We start from the raw sequence: 18,559 nt of genomic DNA on the forward strand, positions 1-18,559 counted from the left end.
CTATCTCTCAGTTTATGTGTGTGCGTGATGACCGAACTGTGTAGTATGTTAATGGTTTCCAATGGATTAAGGCTTGCAATGTCACCACTATCAAAATTTACCACAGTTACTTCACTTACGCACAGCTCTGGCTCAGTGTAACTACTTTTTTAAAGATCTAATCTCATCTGTTTTGTCCGATTCTGCTCCGTTCACTCTCCATGAGGTCTCTCCAGTCTCCTTCACCCTCGTTAAGTGGTGTCAGAGCAGGAAAAAATAAGAAATGGGAGTTGCCTTTGGGTTCCACCACATTATACAAAACTGACATGATTGTTAAATAGACCCAGAATTGAGCCAAGTGCCTGCCTTGTGTTAGTCTCTACATCCACCCAGTTTACGTCAGGAAGGGAAGCCAGTGTATTTCCTCCCCTTCTCTATCTAAAGGAAGTGCCAAAATAAGCATCAGCAGCGGAGCACCCAGGCTTGGACACCTTTCACACGGGCCACTCGAAGGGAGACGTTTAAGGAGTTCACAGCTGCAGAATCGCCATGAAGTCCGTCAGGGTTTTTGCTGTCCTGCTTCTAGCATCTGCCCATGTCTTCACACAAGGTAGGGCGATCATTCACAATGGCTACAGCTTGATCACATGCTGATAGAAGTCTTCAGCACTCTTTAATAGTTAGCAACAACCTTGTTTCTGTGTGGGGAAGATTCTGTAGAACGGCCGCCTTCACTGATTTATAGTAAAACTAAACGTAGTAAGCTTTCTATCAAGATGACCGCCTCCATAGTTGTGTTCTGTTTTGGTTTGAGCACTGGTTAATGGTTCTTCCCTTTAACCCATGCGTTTCCCCCTTGGTGTGTGCAATGATAAAGATCACAGCGATGGTCAAAAGTCACTTACGTTACTTTAAGGACATCCACTCAGACTATTTTTGCTTATCCAAGGGAGATAAACTTGGAGCACATTTTTATGTGATTGTGTTTCTATGCCTCCAAATCTTAACGGAGACCTTCAAACTAACAAGTCTGACAATTTGTTTCTGATTTTTGCGAGTGAACAGATGTTAGATACAAGTCAGAACCTCTGGCATGAAAAGCACCAGAGTGCCACATGGCTACTGACTTGATGGGGTTTTTTTTCGTTGTGCAGAAACAAAAGAACTTGAAAGCTTGTCTGTGCCGAGCAGATAGGTGATCTAACAGCAGATAGGCAGTGAGAACCAAACCGCCCCCTCTATCACAGAGACAGCAGATTATTGTCCTGAGCCTGACAGATCCCAGGTGACAGCCAATCTTCTTCCAAGGTTTAAGCGGTAAACAAGCTGGAGGAAACGCCCACGCCTGAGCCATTAGAATTATCTGTGTGAGATTTTGTTCCGTGACACATAAGGAAAAGTAATGAAGTGTGGGCCTGGTAGGATCCGAAACTCTCTGATGCTGGCAAATCTTTAGCTTTTGATCTTTAAACTTGCTTTGAAATACTTGAGGCTTGACTTGTATTTGTTTACCTGATTAAAGGACTGAAAAGGCCACAATGCGTCGCAAACAATTTACACATACTTAACATTTAACTTTACCTCGATTTACTAGCACGAACTTAAACAACTCTCTGAATGATCCAACATACCGAAGACTCGCCTCGTACTCTTCCTTTAATAACTCAATGACCTGACTTGAGACTTGCCTTAAATACTTTAGAGTTATGTCTGGCAGGGAGACTTGATTTTCCTTCCTGACCAGATTCATGAAAAACAGTCTGATCTTTGTGCGGTCAGAGCAGAAACGTCCTGTTAGCCATCAAGCTGCCGGACTGCAGTGAAATGCACTGAATGAAATCGTGATCGACAGCAGGAAGCTTAACACAGGTCGGGGAGCAACAATTGTATGTGTCTGGGACAGGATGCAGCTTCACACTGCTGCGACACTTGGGGCAGAGGATATCCACCTCGACATGCCGTAATCTCCTTCTCTATCTAGACTTTTCACCCCCTGTCTGACACGTTTGACCCTCGGTCGTCTCAGAAGCTGGCCTTTAAAGTAGCGCCAAACAGTCACGACGCAGGATGGCGGTCAGAGCTTGTAAAGCAAGCCTGTGACTCAGTGAGCAAAACTGGGCATAAATATCTTTACAGTTTCAACCAAGGATACACAAGTAATAACTTACTGTAATAACAAAAAAGAAATATTAACCATTTCCTTTCTCAGTTGAGTATTTTTAAAAAGGTTTGTGCACATTGGAAAAGAGCAGCAACATGTCACTTAAGTTTTGTGACTTGTAACGATGACAAGTGAATTCATTGTTGGCGGCACGGTGTTCAGCAGAGACAAAGAATACCATCGCTTCCGTCACTTCCGATCGCGGAAGCGACGGAAGCGACTTCAGATGGAGCCAAAGAATTCCATTCCCATTAGTAATTATGAGAAATGCAGGGTTACCAAAGCAACCACAACCCAAAATCTTCAATGGAGACCATACAGGTGGACAATATAAGCTGTAGCCACTGCTGCACCACCCGTTGGTCAGTAAAATCCTGCTGTGAAACCTCAAGCTGAGCATTTCTGCTGGAGCCATCTTTCTGTTTCATACCCTGACGTGGCGAGTCAGGGCCTGATCTGATGGTGAAACCAAAGACTGTACATAAAAGATAGACATACCTTCCAGCGGATGCAGAAATACCTTAAATCTGGATCGCAGAGAACAATCCAACCAAAGAAGGCACTCAGGGACGTTACAAGACAGACATGCAGACAAAGATTTTGAGTTTTTAGATGCAATGAGTTCAACAGTGAGCTGGTGTCGGTTGTAGATTTTCTCTGGATAGATGACAAAGTGTGTTAATCTCTCTTGTAACCTCTCCACAATCACATATATCTTTAAATAACCACCAAAAGACTTTTATGTGGACCTAATCAAATCATTTTCCTTAACTTCCTTCATGATTTCTTCATACCACACAGAAAATGAGTCAAACCAAACCTCAACCACAACAAAAGCACCAGGACCGGCAACAGTTCCAACAATAACAACAAAAACGACAACAGCAAAGGCAATAACAGCAGCACCTCCCTCTCCTCCTACAGATACGACCACATCTCCTCTGGATGGTGAGTGTTTCTCAAAGCCCTCTTCCAAATTTCTCTGCATTTCACTTTGCTTTATTGTCCTGTTTCATGGAATTTACATGCATCTCCTGAGCACGAAAACGGTTTCTCAAAGCTCACCTTAAAACCATTTGTAGGACACACCTGTAGATGTAGAAGCACGGTTTGTGACCTTAAACTGCATACTGGAGTACTTGTAAAGACATTTAAAATACGGTGGATTTAAAGGTAATAAATAAGAAACTGTAGTAAAGGGGGAAAAAAGGGACAAGCTGGTGTGCTTTTAAAAACAAGCTAGTTTGGGCTAAAGACTGCTTGTTTATTTTATCGTCAAGCTCCAACAGATTTTCCTACAAGAGACACGCCTAAAGCCAATACTATGTTACCTACTACTGCTGCTGATGCTACATCCACATCCGCCCAGAATGACTCTTTCACTACTGAACTAATGAACAAGACAAGCATTGGAAGTAAGGCTCTGTATAATTTTATATGACATATGTGGTTTGTTGGTTTCTACATGTGCTTTAGTACAGAGACGATTTAAATGAACTTCATTTTGTATTCAGAAATAAAGTGTAGCAATGTATATGGAAGGCAGTTTGACATAGATACTTTTAACATATTTCATGCGGTTTTTTTCTTTTTTATCAGCCCCCACTAATGTCTCTCAGAGTGAGCATTCTGATGACCAAAGCAGAGCAGGTCAAGGTAAGTGTGGCACGTGTGAGCTCCTCAGTGATAGGCATAGGTTTCTTCACTTGTTACAAAAATGATGACCATGTTTGAAGCGTTTTTCTTTTTCTTTCTTTGTTTTCTGAACAGATGAGACTGATCCTGACCAGTACTTAGGTACACAATAAAAAAAAATGTGATCATGCGATTTTTAAAAAAATAATATTAATTAAGTTAATTTATGAAATATATAAATAAATAATGAATTTAAATGTGACAGGACAACAAAACACCACTGACTCTCAAAGCAGATCTTCAACCACATCATCACCTCCCACTAAAAGGACCCCTCAGGAGAACAGTCCCGGTAAGTGATCCTGTGTACAGTGAGCTAAACGTGAGGTCATGAATGGACATCCCAACCGTGTTTAATCAAATCAAAATGTGTGTCGTTGAAAGGTTCTCAGGCGGGTCAAACAGAGGAGAAATCAGCAGGTAACAAAGCTAATCAGTCTGACTTTGCACACCAGCGATGCAGCAGCTGCAGCCTCTCACAGCTGAAACTGTACGGAGGACCAAAGCTGCCAATAAAAATATAGACACTAAATAAATGGTATATGATTAAACGCTAGCAACAAGTAAATGTAGATATTCATTCATTCATTTCATTTTCACTGAGTCATATTGAATGATCTTGATATGTAGCTCTTCTGGTCCTCCATATGATTAACTTATAATCTAGAGATGAAGATGAATGCATAGACTGTGAGTATCGTTTGTTAAATGAAAACCTTGAACTTGAAAGCACAAAAAGCTTCAGAGCAAAGAAAAAAAAAGGAAAACAGATCAAAACAGAAAACTAGTGTCCTACTGGGGATTACACTATCAGCAACACCGCAAGCAATTTGGGATTCCTGATTACATATATCTGATGTGTGGGCAAAAAAATACACAGTAATTACTGAGAGTCCCATTTGCCCAGCCCACTGACTCTGCCACCTCAGAGGGCTGAATCATTCCACTGCGCTTCTCCAAAACCTTTAAAATAGCCCAATCCAATAAAATCTTGTTTTAAAAAAGGTCACATATTATGTTGACAGACTTTAAAAAAAATTTTTTTTAACTTTTTAATGATTTGGGGGATAAAACTCTGCACTGCAATGCAGAGTCCATGTTCACGGGCTGGTAGAAGGGCCGTTAAAGGTCGAAAGTCCAAACTGCGTGGTTCTGCAGCTGCTACATCACTGCTCTGCCCTTTGGTTAGACGCAAATGTGCGCACGTCACACCAGATGGATACTGATGGCCGTGTCCTTCGTCTTCCCCTCCCCCAGATAAAAAGCTGTGGTGGCTTGTGTTGCCCGCCATCCTGGCCGCAGCTGCTATCGCCATCGTCCTCAAATTCAAATCCAAGAAAGTCCACAACCCCACAGGTACATGCTCTGCCAGGACGCCCATGCACGAGTGCTTACACTGGGATTTATGATTTGAAAAATGATTTTAATTCAAACAAGCATGTGTGCTTATCATTGCCTTCTGTTGTCTTCTGCTGAACAGAAACCGTCGACACTGGAACTGAGAAGTGAGTTTGATATTAAAAGATCAGACAGATTATGCCATTTTCAGGGTGTGTGAAGAAAAGCCAAACATTTATCTCTTTAAAACCCTTCACAGCGCATCTTTCCAGAGAGCTGAGAACAGCAAGGATGGCGTCATGCTCCTCGGAGTTAAATCATCAGGAAGAGAAGAGAACGGTGAGCCGCCTTCCCTCTATTTCCTGCAGCGGGTTCCTCCCGACTTCCCTCTGTTTGCGCATTCTTCCATCACTTGGTGAAACTGTTTCTCCAGACATCGAATTTCAATTATCCCAGGGAAGTGCTGGGCTTTTAATATCCTCATTGTACTGTATGGGGCTTCTGGGGCTTTAGCTAGGCAGCAGAAGGTGTTTCCTGTGATTTCGCGCCCCCCGCCCTCAAACAAGCAGCAGGGCTTGAAAGATAGGGACATCCTAACATAAACGCAGATTATTTTGGACGCGACCTATTGTGCACTGGGTAAATGTCAGCGTGGCCCCACATGCTACGGAGGCGTGCGTGCGTAAAGGCACGAGCACATCCAAGGGCGCATGTCAAGCATAGTTTGCGCACACACCCTAAGTTACCCCTTCACCCCACCTACTATAAAACACAAGTTGGCCAACGAATGCAGTGCCTTCCTTCCCAGTCAGGCCTGCATGCCTTTGGCAGGGAAATGGAATAACGCTTCAGGAATTCTGATGAGGAAAAAAAAAGAAGGGTTTGTTTTGTTGCAGGCTGCTGGAGCGGAGCTTTAAAACAGCAAACGCAATAAGATGAAAATCACAATTTAACGGCCTTTTTGACTTTTCAGGTTGGAAAATCAGTTTTATGAATTGCTCCTGTTCTTTTGTGTGTTTCAGCTGAAGCCAGATAAGAAGAGTCACCATCGCCGCCCACACACTGATGGTCTGAGAAAGCTGTTTCGATCCTAGGTCTCCTTTTTTTAAGCTGTAATGAAATATTTTAATTTTTTTTTTAAATAAAAGATGCTTTCAAGTGTGATTCTGTATGCAGAGAGCAGTTTTATGAAGTAGGGCGTGTGACTGCGATGATAAATCTTAAAACAAACGAACTTGATCTCAAAAGTAAGGACCGCAAAGCTCATCTAAAGAAGCTGACGCGCCACCTATTAAATGACAGTGGTGACTTATTATTTATGCAGCCTTTATTTGTGCAAACTACTGCCGCAAACATGTTTCCTGTGTAGTGACCCCAGATCCTTCACGTTAGTCTTATCATACGCTTTATAACTCTGTAATCATCCTTTCGTTACCTTCTTATCTGCCATTTACTTTTTACTTGCCTTGAGCCTTTTTGCTAATTATGAAGGTTTGGGGTTTGTTTGATGTGCGCTAGATATTTGCTGTTAGGACGACTTGTTTGCGCGTGTAACTCAGCTCACATAGGAATTTGCTGCAACAGAGGGTCTGTTAAATGTTTTTGTGGGGTTTTCTTCTACAAATGTTGCACCAAAGCACTCATAACTAAAGCAGATGCAAAAGGCTGTTTGGATTTATAGACACTGGAACTACTTTATGCTTTGTGGCTGGAATTTGTCATCATCAATTTCCTCAATAAATCACTGGAAAATGTCTTTTTTGTGCTGCCCTGTTTTTTAACATATACATATGCATCTTCTGATAGATCTGAAATAGCATATAGGAGATGTGCTAAATGGATAATTTAATTCATTAAAATAAATTAAAAGTTCTAATTTATTGTATTTAATTGTGGCTCTTTGTGAGCGAGCTGTAGGACACCAATGGTGTGAGTTAAGTGATTCACCACTAGAGGGAGCCAACAGGTAACTACAGAATGAAAGAGCAAAGAAATGTTTTTGGCTGCTGTTTATTGCAGCCAGGTTCCAAAGAGGTTGTTGACAGTGGAGTGAGATATAAGCAACGATAGTCAAACACACCTCTCAGCTTCTTCTTCATATTTCCACGCAGTGCGTAACAAATAAGTTCAAGAGCCTCCCTCCCAGATGGTGTTTTGAGTATATAACATCAAACATAAAATCTCTCATGACCTTCATTTTGCTCTGATTCACACACTGCCCTGTTAGGTCTGACCGTGGCCTTCGTAAAATGAGACCGGGTGACAGCTTGGACTGTGGGCACGTTTCCATCAAAGACACGGCGAGCAGGTTGGCAGAAGACCCTCCACACACAAATAAAATGCGCTAACAGCTGTGGCCGGGGCTGTGACATTCAGGGCATCGTGGGGAGCTTTCTTTGCGCTCTCCTGCTCAGTGTGTTTGTCCCCCTTTTCGACCCCTTCTCCTCTCTTGACTCTAAATAATCAATATGTATCTTTGCCTGTTATTTTCTCCCACATGTTTTTGTTCCTGTTGTTACAAACCTGAATCCTTCTGTCTTTTTACATTTTAAGGCACAAGCCTTCTTAACTAAAAGTGCATGCTTTGCAGAATAGAAATGAGCATAGCGGGCCTTCTTTAACTGCCATTTGAAACATTCACATTAACGTTGAGTCATTTTATTTTAAAAGCACATTTAATAACAGCAGCACTCGACCCAAAGCGCTTTACAGTCGATGCATTTAGAGGGGACAGTAAAACTGTGCATCTGAGGAAGTAACTGGCAAGGATTACAAAAACAGATGAATAAACTATCAACGCATCAAAGCTGTAAAAGTTTTTAAGAAAAGGTCGAGTTTACATTTACATCAGCTGTGGGACACGATCTGAGCTGAAGTAGGAGATTCATCCAAATCTGGGGGCAGACAGCTTTAAATCTGAGAAATGAATAAAGAAGTCTGACAGGAGCAGTTGTGATAATGACCTAAGTGACCTGGGGCAGAGAATAGTGCGAGCAGATCAGAAATGTAAACCACTAAAGCCTTTAAAAAGCTAGGAAGGGAGCGATGTGCTTTCTTTTCTTAGCAGCTGTTAAAAACCAAGCTGCTGGATTTCAGATCGTTTGAAGCCGTGAAATAGTTGAATGGGTGTCAGCCCCGGACACAGCGCTTCACAGATGACCAGCCAACAAGTTACAAAACCATGGACTGGGGATAAAAGTTGACTTTTTTAATATTGCTGAGATGTAAGCGATGCCTTTCAGAACATTTTTCATTTGTTAATTAAAACTGTTCAAGCTGCCTGTGAAAACAGAGATTTTGAGCTCACTGTGCGACACATAAAAGCCTTTTATGTTTGAATTTATAAAGTGATAACTTAAAGCCTTCATGACCCACAGACTTTAAAGAATAGGTTTAACTTTTTTCTGTGTGTGTGTAAGTCCTTTTTTAAATGTACAACCAGCAAAACGCAGCTACACACCGATATGAACCCCGGCACATGCAACCTGCTTTCTCCTGAAATGCAACTCAGCAAAAAGCTTCTTGTTATTCAGTTTCCTAGCGGGGGCAACGAGGGGCACGTTTTACTGGATGGAGGCGAGTCCCAGATCGGCATACCACGTGTCCTCAAGGGGATAAGAGAAGGCTCATCTGAAGCAGAATGGATTAGTAACCCGAGACCCGACACGTTTCATCTTTTGCTTCATTCAGGGAAACAGGAGTTGGGGGAAAATTATCAAGCGGATTCGGATTTGACTCGACTTACTGACAGGAGGTTAAGGTCGAACGCAGCAGTGCCTCACATTAGGGGCCTGCTCTCAGCTGTTTCAGTGGAGCAGATGTTTGACGCACAAAGCAAAACGAGCAGAAGTGGATGTGATCTTGTGCAGAAGTGCAAACGCACTGCACCTCCTGAGCTCAATTTCCAAGTGCTTAAGAAATGCTTGTGTTGTAGACACTGCACGAATCAGTTTGCTGCCCAGGCTACTGCAGCTAACTCCCACTGCTGCAAATTACAACAACGCCTGCAAGATAAGAACCAGAGCTTTGCAGGACAGGTCTCGGGCACAGTGTCTGGAATAAATCACACACAGTGTTCTCTTCATGGCAGATTTTCAATATGTCATGCAGCTGACACTCGAGATGATAGTCTTTAGAATATAGAAGTGTCTAGATTATTTTAAACTTTACTCGATGACCTGGATAAATATCTCTTCAAAGGAATCTCTTCTTGCTTGTAAATTTTAATTGCAGGGTGTAAAATGTTGATTGCTGGCTTTGAAACGATTAGATACAGAGTTTTATGTGCTGGACTGTGCCCTAATACTGATGATGTTAAGAGGCGCTGCATAAGAGCTGGGAAATTATTTTACTTCTACTTGTAATCTACCTAAAGTACAAGTACTCCTTATTCAGAGCCCCTGACCCACTTCTACCCCTTAGACAGCTACTAACGACCTTGCATATTTTTCATAAATGTCAGTCCAAACCTCATTACCATAATGACAGCTCTTTCGGTCCTTGCTGTGTTTTTGACACATGTGAACTTTACCAAAGTCCTTGCTTACCTAACACTTGTCAGTATATTTCTGCATCTACAAAAGCAGCAACATTAAAGAATGTGACTTTTTTTCCAGGGCATATCTAGTTCCCCCCATGTGACCGGTGGAAAACGCTTGGTCTCTCCGTCTCTCCCTCGCCCACTGGATTCCATTACCCTTTAGCCAGCAGAGCTGCTGGGGGTAAGAGGGTCAGATCCAGTTACTGGGAGAAAAACTCTGTTGAGACTGTGAGTGGTGAGAGATAAACCGCTGATGAACTGAACAACTGTGCTCGCCGCGTTGCCTGCCAAATGTATACACACAATACAGTAAGACAAGACATTTTTGGCTCAGCGGCCAAAATTGGATTTGAGATGAAAAAGGGATTTATTTTCAGCTTTTGCCTCAAATTTTCTAGATAGTACCGTTGTGTCAATACAGCTAATAAAATTATGAATAAAGTTACTTAAAAAAAAATCTGTTTTTAAAGGGCCCACATGAGAATCTGGGACTGTTGTGGAGGGCCACCAGAAAAAGTTCACAAAGAGAAAAACTTGATACTGAACAGTAATGAGTTCAGCTTATTGGTGCAGTCCCAGTCTATCAAGTGACACATTGGGAATATTAATTAACCACCCCTTCTTTAAAGTGTGTAGTTTAACTTTTATTTTTTCTTTATTCGTTTACCTTATTGATTACAAAAATATTTTGCGTTTTCTGATCAAACAGCAATATGAAAACTCACGTGGCTTGGTTACAGGCTTAAACATAGCTCGAGGTCTCTCTCTATAATAATAATGAAACAGTCATAGATAGCTTATTAACATTTGCTGGTGACCCATAATCTACCAAACAGGTGGCTGAAGCGTTGAGTGCATATTAAAACACGTTTCGGGCGAAGTTAACGCTTTAAAATGAATACAAAAACGTTACGGCGTGTTTTCTTGCCCACGTAGCAACACAAGAAATCACCCCCAAGTATTGGTCAATGAATTAATTTAAATGCTATTTCGCAGCCAATCGGAAAGGAGCTGTGTCCCGCGTCCAGCGCCTGATTGGTCAAGCCCTCTGGTCAGCTGAGTAGACGAGGGTATAAATAACCCTCAGAAGTTTCACCCCGTTGCAGTACGTCTGACTGTCAGTGTGTGTGTGTGTTTCTATATTAATGTGTGTGTGCGCGAATTTATTCATGAGGAACCGTCTAAATTAAGTTATTTTGTATTAAATAATATTTAAGGTGAGTCGTTTAATGCTGCGAATGAGTGTCTTTTAAGCTAGCAGTTAAGAATTGAGGGGTTTAAGTTTTTATTTGTTTAGGGGTTTTTTTTACGGCTTTTTGTCTTTTAGGTGCTACATTTTGAAAGTTTTAGCATCCTGAGGTAGCTACCTCAGTTAGTCATTTGTTTAAATATAGCTCAAACCATCCGCTTGGACTGACACAATGACGCTACTATTTTCAGGCAGCTTTTCTAAAACTACGGGAAAACGGCCGACTCCAGGAGAAACAGGCTATCACCATGGTTGCTACGAGCACGTTAAAGCCCAAAAGCAGCGAGTGTGTTTCAGAATTGGCGGATAGAAGATATGACCACGGTTGCATTGATGCAGGTGAGCTTACTAGTGTTTTCTTTTTGTTTGTGTAGCTAACCTGCTAGATGCTGGATACTTCTAGTTGTGCGCTTGTTTATCCCTGTGTGGTGCATGGCTGCAGCAGTGGGGAGGAGGAGGAGGGGGCGGGTACAGATGAAGTCATCCCTTCAGTTTGTCTGCGAAACAGCAGCCCACGATTAAAGGCAAGTCTGAGGCTGTGTTTCTCTGCACATTGCTACAAGATTGTGCTGCAGAAACATGATATTTTGTGGGTGTGCAGCTCAGACTCTTGAGATGGTATTTCGTTTTTAAGGGACTGTTGACACATTCACACAAGGCAGCTGAAAAGCATACAAACACAGACCCATTCCTTCAGTCATTGGTGGAGTTGAAATCTTGTGATTTGTCCCAGTTGACCTAATAAAATACCTTTCAATTTTACTGCAGCTGATATGATTAAGTCAGGATTATCTGACCTTTAAATGTTTATCTTGCCTTGTTTTCCCAGGACTGGACGTCTGGTTAGACTGCTTAGATGAGACCCAGAGGACCGCAGATGCCACTGAGGACAGAACCTGTCAGCAGCTGGCAAAGATGTTTGAAAACTGCCTTTCGCGGGCTAAGAAGACAACGCTACACTGCTCCTCTGTGCTGGTACCAGAGAAGCTAACGCGGAGAATAGCTCGTGAAGTCCTGCGGCTGGCATCTTGCGAGCCCTGCGGTCTGCGCGGCTCTGTTCTCTACGTCCACCTGGAGTTGGACAAGGGATGCAAGCAGCTCGAACGCATAGTGTACGATGCCACCGTGGTGCCTACATTTGAGCTGACTCTTGTTTTTAAGCAGGATGGCACCGCCTGGCCCAGCCTGCGGGACTTTCTTTTTATGGGAACCTGCTTTGCGCCGACCTTTAGGCACGCACTTAAACTGAGTCCAGGTTTCCGTCTCGTTAAGAAAAAACTGTACTCCTCCTCGGCAGGTACCGTGATTGAGGAGTGTTGAACTTTTGTAGGGATTGGGGATTTGGATATTGGGTTTCCTGTTGGGAAATGCACTTCTGTCCAAATGTAAATGACACTCCAGTGGTGTCACGTTTTCTACAGTGTTTTTGTACAGCGCAGTGTTAACTATTAGCCAGTCAGCTTTGGATGTAAAGCCAGAAGCTTGTGCATCAGAAAGCCTGATTGTTCTCATTCAAGTCTTTTTTTCTTTTCTTTTTAAATCAGCAAAATTGTAATGTTCTGGGTGTTTGTGTGTTTTCTAACATGAGTTGCTCAAACACCATTTGAAGTTGTACTTTTTGCAGATGAATGTAAACCGATCCCAAAGTGTGAGAGGGACATACTGTCGGGTACACTTTTCTTAAAGACACTAGACACTTTCTTGAGGCATCTGTGTGTTTCCAGATACGTTGAACGCTCAGCCACAGCGCGCACACAGAGGGCTGAATAAGAGTCTGACATTTAGTCTTTTGGGGGCCATATTCTGGTTGTGTGATGCTGTATTTAGGGCTGTGATTGTTTTTAAGACTATATGTCTTGCGTAGATGCTGCTGTCATGGTGTGGGACTTCCCACACTATAGGGGAATATGTGGATGCCTTAAATCTCATGCACATTTTTTTTTTTTCACACAGCTTTGTCACAGCTGCGTCTCTTTCTAAATGTTTTATTGCATTTTTATTTTTTTACCCCCCCCTCCTCCGCCTGATGCACCTTTTCAATGCAGAGACTTTATAAATTATTAAAGGATGGTTCACCCAAGTGATGTGTATTTGTTTTAACAATTAACTTGTTAAAAAAAAGTCCCAAATCCCCCTCCACCTTTTTATTTTTTAACTTTCCATTGTTTTTCAAATTTGATGTTGAAACAAACTGAGTTGTCTGTTTGGACAATAAAATCACTTTAATGTTCATTTTTGATTCCACGTGTGCTCTTTTCTCCATTCTTATATTGCCATGGATATCCTGTCATGGCAAAGCCTGCAAAACGGGGATAATTCACCTTTTAGACACAGCAACAGGCATTACAAGATCTTGACAAGAATGTGGCACTTACTTGATCCTTAAAAGCTTAAAAATGTAATTTGTTCTGCAGGTTTCCACACGCCACTCTCCTGACTGCTCATAAAGCTCACTGGCTGCCACTGTGTGTACCTGCAGTGTTTGTGTGACATTTCTCTCATTGTCTTGAATGGTTGGGATTTTAATAAACTTGTGAGATGAGCAAAAGATTATGAGACTCGTGTGGTGCATGACAAGATTCCTCCCAGTTTTGCTTTAATAATGAATTACTGTCATAATTACAACGTTTTACATTAGTGTAAAAGTTAGTTATGGCAACACGCCGGTCATGCTCAAGTGGCGAAACAGGCCGCAGAGGTTACAGCAGGTTAATGGCAGAGTCACATGATGTTGTGCAAGATGCGCTGCATACAGTCCTTGTGCAGGACAATGAAGCTCTGATCGTCTGGTTGGCGTCACACGTAACGACCTCTGATCCCGTTGCTTTGCTGTGCTAATGTGGGTCAGCGGCGCAGATCTGAACTGCGAAGCCCATAAACACAAAAGATCCACAAAGAATATGTGCTATACAATTCATCGCTATGTCTAATATTTCTATAGATACACTATCAGTCACAGGTTTGGACACACTTTGTCATTTAATTGTTCTTCTTTATTTTATTTTTTTACTTTATTTTTTATGTAGCAAAGAAAATAACTCTAAATATGTTCATGATGTCTTCAGTGGGAATCTACAATGTAAATAGTCGTGAAAATAAAGGTGTCCAAATTTTAGATTGATAGTGTACCACACTTGATTATTCATGGCCGGAAAAAACAGGTTAAATTGAAGCCCAAGTTACAGTCTAATTTCCTCCTGTCCCCATTGTTATATAGATTTACTTTAGGCCTTCTCATTCCACCTACTACATCTTACAAGGATCTTTGTCAATAAGTCCCTTGCAACATTAGCATTTTCCCCTGATTTATGGTCCTTGTCCATGAAAAGGCAGAGTTGGCAAATCCTCCTACTGAGGGAGGCTTTGCCATAATATCTTGCCTCATGGAAAAGTACTGAGGCCCTTGTCATGCTGCTGCAACCAAAAAAGAAAAAAAGGAAAATCTTAGCGCACTGTACTGGCTCGGCAACTCGTTTGCTGAAGCTAGTAAATCTGCTTGTGGTGCTCGATATCCTCGGTGTCAACATGATTCATCTCACCCCTGCGCAGCGTGAGTTACATTGACGGTTGTGAAAGGGGTCTTTTACCGCCACAGCTGTGGAGTCGATCACACCGATCAGACGGATGCATACTGCTTACCCTGCACAAACAGCCTACAGATGTTTATCGGCTTTTGATGCCTCTCCATCCCCACGGGCTTATCCGAGTTACTGGATAGGCCTATTTGTTCCTGACTCCTGAGAGATGAGCTGGGCTTGATTCCATGTTTCCTCCTGACCCGTAGAGCAAGGTCTTTCTGGGAAGATGGAAATCTGATGAACTTACTAAAAGGAGAATGCATGCCACTCTGGGACCCGGGGTTATCTTGTAATGCAGATATGTTTATCCGATTGTTTGTTTATGTTCTAAGTAAACAATACCTTTTCCCTATTGCCTCATCATCTTTTGGGCATAGCATAAACATAGCATAAACATAGAAAAAAAACCCAACCAAACAAAAAAACAGGAGGCCCTTCTTACATTGGTCAGTATCCCCATTTGGAATTAGGTAATAAGTGATTCTGGATCAGCTGCCCTGTGATGCCGCGATCTTTATCTCACACCAGGAAACAATAAAATTCTTGAAAGTTAGACGATAAAACTTAATTTGAAAAAAACGTCACTTTATGTTCAGCTTTGTTTGCACAAAAGAGAAAAAATGAGCCCTCCATCCGAAGAAAGAAGAAGAAGGCGTTAGGTGGTTGAGTGTTCAAGCTCATGTTTACGAGTTTCATCACATGATGTTTGGGTATCAAAATACATATCTTTAAAACACTTGACTCTTGCTGCCATTGGAGCAGGCAGCATGTGATGTTCAAGAGGGAGATGTTAAATCTGCTTTGGCCTGCAAAGTTTCAGTGGCTGTAGGATGTGCTGTGCCGAGCTTAATTTAGCCTTAAAAGTAAGAAGATAGTACAGTGACTGTGGAAAAACACCAACGTTTCTTTCTTTTTGGATTAAAAGTAGACATTTCTTATCAGCGCTGTGTGGCATGAGATATGTTTATTTAGTACGAGTCCCGCCTAGCATAATATCCTAATCATCTTTTTCTGATGTATCCGAGGGGGCTTCAATTTTAAGAAACTTACAATCCATGACACAGTATCAAATGTAGGATGACGTGAAGACTCCAGCGACAGTTTCCCTAATATTTAAACTGTCTTCACGTCATCAGATCTTTGTCTTCTCCATGCACCTTGTGCCATAAAAATTTATTGGACATGTAATGTAGATCTAAATGTAGAAAATGCCTGGTGAGAAAAGTAATTTTAACTTTTAAGGACAGTATGTATGGTAGGACCGATTTGATGGATTGCATTACAATGAATGCATTTCTGTTTTGGGTTATTTTATGCTCACTTTTCCTCCATTGCCATGAGTCTGTAACACTCCTTCCACAGTTACATGAAGGTGCTTATGAGCTGCAGCTGAACTAGTGAATATGTGTCGAAAGCTTAGCCTCTGAATGATGTTAAACAGGTTATAAATACGTGATTTACAATTTGTACCTCGAGGGTGTAATAAACTGTAACTAACGTACAGGTAGTACCTTCCCATGTGACGTCATATTTCCTTCCTACTGAGATATTTGATATTTCGTTGTGCAAGGTGCATTATTTTGAGTAGTGAGTGAACCGAGATTTTAAATAAACTCTTATGACTGGTCTTGGACGTAATGAAATAGCCCCTGCAGGCACATGATGCACAAGTTTAATAGCAGTGCAGGACTAAAAGAAATGGATATTTTGAGATGTTGCTATGCTATTTTCAGTATGCGGACTGTTATATAAGTGTCACTACAGTGTTTATGTGGCGGCTGTGTGTGACCTTTGTAGGACACTGCCTCTGGAAGGTTTGGAGATGACAGTTCCTCCATAACTAATGAAGCCCCCCCGGCTTCAAGCACAGATTTCTCTGGCATCTCGCAGGTGGGCGTTGTCTCACTTCTGACCTTTTATGGCAGAGCTGATAGAGGTTGGTCACCTGGGTCATATCGCCCTCATAACTGTGGCCCATTGTGGTTATTAAGAATTTGTGCTTGGGAACAAAGATGTAGAGATGCATGAAATTGTTTGTAATATGAACAGAGCAAGGAAGATTCAACTGAATAACTGAATGTGTGCCCATTAACAGATGCCCAGTAGATATATAAGCCTTCATTTTACACAAAGCATTTTTTTTTCTGCTTTTAACATACAAAGCCAGAGTAATGTGTGCAATATAAACATTTTGTGAGGATATGTGCCAAGAATAAAAATACCTCGGAAACCAGAACTAAAGAGGCAGTCTGACCCACAGGACGTGGTTGGGGAGCGTCTCTCATGTTTTTCACAAGAAATTCTGGGTTATGGATGGGTTGCGCTGAAATGAAACAGGAAATGCTTTTGGCATCACTGATTTTCATGTTTTGTCGCCTTCCTTAAAAAATACAGTTAAGGATTAGTAAAGCAAAGTTTATGCCAAAGTATATGAGAAGTAGTTTAAATGATGCTTCAGTGGACAAAATCAATAATACGAATGCACTGGTTTACTTAAAACAGATGAGAGTATCCTATTCTTTTTAAAAAGAACATCAACATCAAGCAGACCGATTAAAAAGAATATAAATAATATTATCATGAATTGCTAATTACTGTCTGAGAGTGTGCTGGGGTGGTAAAGTGGTCACAACCTCTTTAGATTTATTAAATCTGTGTATTCACCTGATTAGCATTTAAAGTCTTGTTGTAAAATAAAACCTTGCCAAGGCTGGTTTCTTTTTTCAACACTGACTGCATTACGATTGAAAATAATGAATATATGAACGTTGAACTGAAGGCTCTTGTCCATGGCTGCTATATTTAACCTTTATCTTGTTGCTTGGCTCATATTGTACAACAACTGTTTCACCATCCTTTATAGCAGACCTTCCCAAAGTGTGGGCCCCGCCCCCTAGGGGGGGGGGCGGTTTGAAAAGGGAAAAAAACAAAAAACAACGCTTGGACACTGCTAGCAGGGGGCTCCCACACAAACGCAAAGCAGGAGATGAAGCATAGCTGAACATGTTTCCAAACCAACTTCATTCTAAGCCAAACACTAGGGAATATGGTGAAGCATATCTGCCCTTTGGTTTCACCTGCACAAGTGCTGAGGCATGTCTCCCCTGCAGAATTAGTTTTCCCTTCCTCAGGAGCAGCGCTGGGCTCTCCAAATCATGGACAAACAGTATCCCATATTCTTGATTTGTAGTTCACAAACACTTGTTGTAATGTTGTCCTGACATTTTGGAGATGTTAGCTCTTTATACAGTAAAATTACAGCGGGATACAAATAATATCAGGCTGATCCTGCCACGATTTGTTCCCCCTGTCTAAATCATGGACAAACAGTATCCCACAGCTGTTTATGTTTTTAAACCCATTTTGCACAGAGAGGCTTTTTTTTAATGTATTGATAGCAATGTTGAATATTATTACACAGGAAAAAACAACTACATGTAAAATAATCACACCATGAGGCCTCTGCCTTTGTAAATAGTGGGACAGTAACTGCGTGTGTAAGCCTGTAAAACCTGAAGATAGAGACAAAATACTGTTAATCTGCCATTCTGCAATTCCTCTCATGTAAACAATAACGTGGCGCACAGCTGACGTGAAAAAAGGCACATACCTTTAACGTTGCGATGAACTCTGTATTCTTTGTCAACACATAAAGACGAAAAATCTCCGTTTTCGGTGATTGGAAACGCCGTTTACGTGTGGACGAAATCGCTGCGTTTTCAAAAATATCCATGCAGGTGTGGACGTAGCGTAAAAGACTTAGTAGTTTATTTCATTACTACCTGTAATTTATTGCAGATTACTTGTATTTGCTTAATTGTTTACTAAATGTTTGAGGTGTGAAATAAACCGCAATGGAGCAAAATATGGGTGCGCGTGGATGGAGGATGTGTTTGTGCGTGCGTGTGCGCGTGGGGTGGGGTGGGCGAACATTTTTCTTGTAAAACAAAGGGGAGCCCAGCAAAAAAAGTTTGGGAACCACTGCTTTATAGGGATTTAAAAAAGTGTATGTGCCGTCA

At 41.6% G+C, this 18,559-nt stretch overlaps 2 protein-coding genes across 3 annotated transcripts; both read left to right on the top strand.

Moving 5' to 3' along the window:
• The first annotated feature begins 305 nt into the window (after nucleotides 1-305).
• On the top strand, nucleotides 306-6,929 carry LOC102299581 (putative protein TPRXL). 2 transcript variants are annotated; one of them, XM_042223125.1, is made up of 11 exons: nucleotides 306-589; nucleotides 2,942-3,088; nucleotides 3,421-3,555; nucleotides 3,740-3,796; nucleotides 3,911-3,937; nucleotides 4,041-4,127; nucleotides 4,220-4,255; nucleotides 5,093-5,191; nucleotides 5,316-5,340; nucleotides 5,433-5,512; nucleotides 6,196-6,929. In XM_042223125.1, exons 1-11 carry the CDS (start codon nucleotides 529-531, stop codon nucleotides 6,207-6,209), a joined length of 768 nt encoding a protein of 255 aa, XP_042079059.1. In that variant the 5' UTR covers nucleotides 306-528; the 3' UTR covers nucleotides 6,210-6,929. The 2 variants fall into 2 exon arrangements, with proteins under 2 accessions (XP_042079059.1, XP_042079060.1); XM_042223126.1 differs by having other exon boundaries at nucleotides 3,442-3,555.
• A 3,840-nt stretch (nucleotides 6,930-10,769) lies between these two features.
• LOC102309931 (DNA damage-inducible transcript 4-like protein) lies at nucleotides 10,770-12,906 on the top strand. Its single transcript, XM_005927719.3, has 3 exons — nucleotides 10,770-10,930; nucleotides 11,154-11,301; nucleotides 11,792-12,906. Exons 2-3 carry the CDS (start codon nucleotides 11,211-11,213, stop codon nucleotides 12,280-12,282), a joined length of 582 nt encoding a protein of 193 aa, XP_005927781.1. The 5' UTR covers nucleotides 10,770-10,930; nucleotides 11,154-11,210; the 3' UTR covers nucleotides 12,283-12,906.
• The last annotated feature ends 5,653 nt before the right edge of the window (nucleotides 12,907-18,559 follow it).

This window comes from Haplochromis burtoni, unplaced genomic scaffold (genome assembly GCF_018398535.1).
Source record: "Haplochromis burtoni strain Fernald_Lab_line unplaced genomic scaffold, NCSU_Asbu1 Contig_102, whole genome shotgun sequence".
Taxonomy (NCBI): domain Eukaryota; kingdom Metazoa; phylum Chordata; class Actinopteri; order Cichliformes; family Cichlidae; genus Haplochromis; species Haplochromis burtoni.